This window comes from Cryptomeria japonica, unplaced genomic scaffold, assembly GCF_030272615.1.
Source record: "Cryptomeria japonica unplaced genomic scaffold, Sugi_1.0 HiC_scaffold_406, whole genome shotgun sequence".
NCBI lineage: Eukaryota > Viridiplantae > Streptophyta > Pinopsida > Cupressales > Cupressaceae > Cryptomeria > Cryptomeria japonica.
The window spans coordinates 41,813-47,812 of NW_026729227.1; the positions used below are offsets into that span (position 1 = coordinate 41,813).

The following is a 6,000-nucleotide window of genomic DNA, read 5'->3' on the forward strand; positions in this document are numbered from 1 at the left end:
ACTATGCAAGATAAGTGAAACTTTCCTCACACAACACATCCTAAGAGAAGCATTCCTTACATGACTTGGGAAAGGAACTAAATCCTTACATGACATGCAAAATGGAAGTTTCCTTACATGACACATGAGAAAGGAAACTTGTCTTACACAACTAAGACTATCCACACATAAAACCATTCTTGGAAATAACCTCACAACTCTAAGAAACATTCTAAATAGAAAATAGAAAATATCCTCTTGTTGAACATATAACACAAGCTACACTTAAGCAACTTCCACAATCAACCTTTCAAACTACAGAAAAATTAACACTCCCTCTTAGTGAGGAAGGTGTTTGCACAATACTCAACTTATCTCTGAAGAATAGAAACTTACTCTTCACCAAAGCTTTAGTCAGAATGTTTGCTACCTGTTCGTCTGTAGGAATGTATTGCAACTTCACTATCCCCTTCTCCGCACAATCTGTGATGAAGTGGTACTTGATCTCAATGTGATTTGACTTATCATTAAACATAGGATTCTCAGAGAGTTTGATACAACTCTGATTATCACAGTAAATGACCATAGGATCTAGCTTCTAATCGAAAAGACCAGCTAGAAGTTTTTGAAGCTAGATAGCCTCACATGTAGCCATACTGACTACCATATACTTGGACTCAGCCTCTATAGAACTTAATGCAACTGACTTCTATTTTCTGTTATCTTACTTAGGTCTTTCTTCTTCCCATCATTGGAAGATGACCCTTCAGTTTGCCCTTTACCAAATTTTTGCTTGCCCTTTCTTGCAAGTGCAAGATTTTCTTCATCATCAACCTTCTTTGTCTGCCCCCCTGATGAATGCTTTCACAAAGCTCCTCCTAGATGAAATCATCCCAAAGCCTCGCCCAGTCAGGTAGGCGACCACGACAAACAATGCATTTGACAAACACTTCCCAATGCTTCGTAAATCCATTTAGGGCTATCCGGACTACCTCACCTTCAACAATCATCTCTCCAACAATATCCAACTCATCCCTGACCTGTGTCAATCTAGACAAGTAAGAGGTCACGTTCTAGCCTTTGGACATCTTTGTGTTTTGAAACTTGTTCTTGAGCATCATCTTATGACTCTGATAGTCGCTCTGATAGATTTTTGTGAGCATATCCCACATTTCTTTGGTAGTGTCTTTCCTGGATAGATGAGGAATCAAATGATATTTTACCCCATCAAGGATAATCCTCTAAGCTTTGGCCTCCTTGATCTCATGCGAATCTAGGCAATAGGATCATTTGTTGGAGGAGTCATTTCTGTACTAGCATAGATCCAACGCCCATTTCTCCTTGAGAACAGATGTAATCTGAACCTTCTACTGTAAGAAGTTCGATGCACCCTTTGAGCCTATCCTCATATCGAACACTGGTTGCCATTGCAAACTAAGGCCCTCGAAGAAGTTGAAAACTAAAATCTGAAGAAATCTATGAAACAAAACTTGGCTTTGTATTCAGAGTTTAGAGCTTTTATACCATGTTAATTTCTATAACCCAACAACCGATTAATTGCTCAACAAATATCATAGAAAATAAACTATCTGATTTGTAACAATTAATACTCTGGATTATTTAACTAAATGAACAGCAGAAGCAAATTCAAAAGAAACCAAACAAATAAACATAGATAACACCGATATACCCAGGAAACCCCAATGTGGGGAAAAACCTGTCAATGTTGAATCTTCTATTCAGCGTCAAGAGCAAATTTTCTTTTGAGCATTCACTTCACAAATCTTCCAATCTCAGAAGAATCTCATAGTAGTTGCTAGAACGATCTTACATATATAGCCTTCTTGATGAAAACATCAACTATGCAAGATAAGTGAAACTTTCCTCACACAACACATCCTAAGAGAAACATTCCTTACATGACTCGGGAAAGGAACTAAATCCTTACATGACATGCGAATTGGAAGTTTTCTTACATGAAACGTGAGAAAAGAAACTTGTCTTACACAACTAAGACTATCCACACATAAAACCGTTCTTGGAAATAACCTCACAACTCTAAGAAACATTATAAATACAAAATAGAAAATATCCTCTTGCTGAACATCCAACACGAACTGCATTTAAGAAACTTCCACAATCACACCTTTCGAGCTACAAAAAACTTAACACATTAAGCATAAAAATGTTAAATACCAATAAAAAATGATCAAGATTGGGAGTTCTCGGTTGCTGGCTTAGCTTAGATTACGAGTCATTGGATCATAAATGAATTGGAATCTGTTGAAACTCCAAGATCTCGAAACCTCTGACAACAGCTGAGGATTATGAGAGTTCGCCTCATCAATATAATATTCTAGTAGCTCGACCCTTTTTATAATACTTGTATGACTTCACTGCCAATGAGATCACTGTTGATATGCTAGATGTTCAAAGAAATTTAATAACTTAACTTTTGACATTCTCGCGGACCATTTCCTTAAGTTGTGAGGGCCCTCCGATTGAGAATAGGTCCAATGGTTCTCACAAGCGAAAGCGATGAGCTTTGGCATTAATAAAAATTACGAGGACTGCTGGACTAAAGAAGACCATATTACTCTGCATTTCAAAAATGAGTACCGAATATATCTATATAGAATATCAAGACATACAGGTTTGCTCTATCAAAATTCAATACCATACCCAGCCACACGATTGCTTGGCCATTTCAACAATGATGCCAAATTAAAACAAAATGCAGAATTAGATCGTATAATTCTCGGCATCCTATTGAGGGTTCTTTTTACGAGGAAAATGAACCTAAATTCTCTACTTGGCATTGGGCATAAAGTTAATGAATCAAACTTTAAAAGTTTATGTTCTGTTGGAGTTTTTGCTGTTTTGATGGGGCAATCCTTCTATAATCTTTTGACCATCATCAAGTCAAGTCAGTAGAAAAAATTTATGGATGAATCCAAAGCTCTTAATCGATTAGTTACCACTTCTATATTATTATTCATTAATGACTGAAATTAGATGTCACTTCTATTTCATCCATGTCACCACTGTCTCTATGTATGTATGTGTATGTGTATGTGTATATGTATGTGTGTAGATATATATTGAATTAGAAGAATCAGAAGGAAAGAAAAAAATCAATTTCTAATAGTATAGAATTTTCATTTCAACTTTGATATAGAAATTGTCCTAATAATTAGGAGAGAGGGATCAGTAGTTGTTATAGCTAACTTTGCAATCATGTAACATTTGCATGGAATATTGTAGGAACACCATTTTTAAAGAAATGTGAATTGACCTCTTATCTATCAAACAGCTTGTCACATCACACATCTAGTAAGAAGTGTCCAAGTCTTGAATTTTTAGAGATTTGATCAAAACTTGATCATGGTATACATACTAATAACAAAAAATATCACTTGTTATTAGAAAAATATCATATTTTTATTTATAATATAGGTTATATACTTGACCTAAATAATCTCAATACCTTTTGGTAATCATAAATCTTTGTTATTTCTAACTTTTATATCCAATACAAATATCTCAATAGTTGAACACAAAAATAACACTATTTGTTATTAAAACAACACAATACTATTTAAATAATAATAAAAAACATATTATTGTTTAAATTGAAATGTATATTCAACTTTCAATTATCATATTTTTTTTTGACAATCCTTCACTTTTCATTGCAAAATACAATGTATTTCTTGTGGTCACCTTTTATATTTGTGATTAAACAAACTACTAAATGCATATGTTGTTACTCTTGTAGTTGTACACATAAGAATAGTATTTTTCATTATGACAACAAGACCTTGTTTAATTGAGCATCTTATTTTAGAAATGACACAGTTATACTAGATAGTTATGATATTTTATGTGAAACGAAACATATTCATTTTACTTTATAATGAATATATTTACACTTATTTTGTGCTTTATGTTAGTGACTAGTTAGGGTCTCATATTGTGGATTATGAAGGTATTTCTTTCCATTGTAGGCAATGTTTTGCTACTAGTCACTTGGCCTTAGCTTGTTACCATAGTTCTTATAAGCTATATTCAACTTGGTTGAAGAATTCTCTTCTCGGCCATCTTATGATGTATCCAGATGATTCAATTACTCGTTTTGAAGATTTTGAGTCACCCTAGTCCATTTCTGAGACTCTTCTCCTTAGACTTGGTGTGTATCCTCCTAATTAATTAGCAAATAATATTGTCTCAAAGTTATTTTTCTCCTTCTATTCTGGAAGCTAAGGTTCTTAATAAGGTTGTTTCTTCTCTCCACCTTGTTCTTTAATTGGTGTTGTTACAATACATTAGATAAACATTAGAATCCTGGAATTAAGGTTTTGATCTCTTTAGAGCTTACTAAAAGAAGCATTAAGAATAAAAATATGGATCCTTAGATTAATGTCTTACATCGTAATTACATAACAATAATATATCAATATAAAAAAATAATATATTGTAATAAAATCATAAAAGATATAATAATATAATTAAAGATTGCTATAATAATTTACTATTATTTTTAGTGTGCATTCAGTTCTTTGTGTAAGAATCAAAGATACAATCCAACATGATTGTTGTCATTTTAATTTGTTGATTCGATCAACTAAAAAAACTATCGGCATTCTAGTGTACGAAAAAACGGTGCAACTACTAGTTATATATATTTTTTATAACAGTAGTAGGTTCTCTTATGTTCATGTATGAATCCATTTTAACCAACATTTAATTGTTTCTATTTACATATGAAGTAATTATTAATATATCTAATATAAATATATTATAAGATTAGATATTAAAACAACATATGATACCAAGATCCTCCCAACTAATAACCCCCTCTCCCCCAATAGAAGTTTATGAGCAGTAATCAATTTTATTAGCAAATGTAATGTTGACTCTTTTGTATTGAAGGTTGGCTTACGTTTAGTGTTTGGTACTAGCCAAATATCAAAAACAACATGCCATATTTTCTTGGCGTTTATTTGTTAGCATTTCTTTGCGCGTTTGACCCTGACGTCTTAGTAGCTCGATGTCACTACCATTAATCCGTCTCTACTTTTAGTTTTCCCATTAATCTTCAACTCCTTAAATAATAACTTTAATATGGAGAGCAGTACAGTCTTCATTGGGACAGAGTCACAAAGAAAAATTAAGCTGTCGTTGCTTTTTTGAAAGAAGTAACCTTTCACCGTTAGATCTTCAAACTCCCACAACCTTTGACAACAACTACTACAAAAATCTGAGAAGCCAGAAAGGACTTTTACATTCTGATCAGCAGCTTTTTAATGGAGGTTCTGCTGATTCTCAGGTGAAAACATATAGTACCAATCAAAACACCTTTTTCACAGATTTCGCTGCTGCCATGGTGAAAATGGGAAACATCAGTCGTTTAACTGATAGCAATGGAAAGATCCGGAAAAACTGTAGGAAGCCCAATTGATGGCCATAACAGAGTTATGAACTGTTTTAGTATCATAGGTTTATATTTACTGCAATATAAAGGGTTCAGTTTAATAAATCAGGATTTGAGGTCATTGACGTTCACAAAATAAATATCGTAATTAAAAGACTTACGAGTGATAAGGAATATTGAGATTGTATGTGAATGTCAATGGCTGGAGTAGTTATTAGCACTTGGACTTCAACAAGTGCAATAGTTATGTCGAAATGAAGATATATTTTATGTAGTATTGGAAGAAATACATGATATGTATTTGGAAATTAAGACTTCGCAATTTTCATATATGATTTTGTAAATAAACATTGTATCCTCTTACAAATGCAAAGATAATGTTCCACCATGGTAATTATGAATAAATTTTTGATGTTTAATTATTTTGTATCTTAAGTTATAATTTATAAAATCTGTATTTAAATTTAATATTTTTTAAATTGGGCTACTCCGAAGCTTGAATTTCTGGTTGTATTATTTTATATACTTCTCTTGACAACCACTTTCAAATGCCCTATAATGTTTTTTCTATATTTTTGTCAATTGAG

General features: G+C 32.7%; 1 protein-coding gene across 1 annotated transcript; it reads left to right on the forward strand.

Annotated features, from left to right (window-relative positions):
* The first annotated feature begins 2,517 nt into the window (after positions 1-2,517).
* LOC131045680 (peroxidase 2-like) lies at positions 2,518-5,440 on the forward strand. Its single transcript, XM_057979273.1, has 2 exons — positions 2,518-2,905; positions 5,115-5,440. The coding sequence occupies exons 1-2, from the start codon at positions 2,518-2,520 to the stop codon at positions 5,438-5,440; spliced, it is 714 nt and encodes a 237-aa protein (XP_057835256.1).
* The last annotated feature ends 560 nt before the right edge of the window (positions 5,441-6,000 follow it).

Bases quoted from the DNA above. Each gene is read 5' to 3' on its own strand.
- LOC131045680 (XM_057979273.1), top strand. From the start codon at position 2,518: ATGAGCTTTGGCATTAATAAAAATTACGAGGACTGCTGGACTAAAGAA. The intron at 2,906-5,114 runs GTCAGTAGAAAA...TATGGAGAGCAG, and splicing joins TTTGACCATCATCAAGTCAA to TACAGTCTTCATTGGGACAG.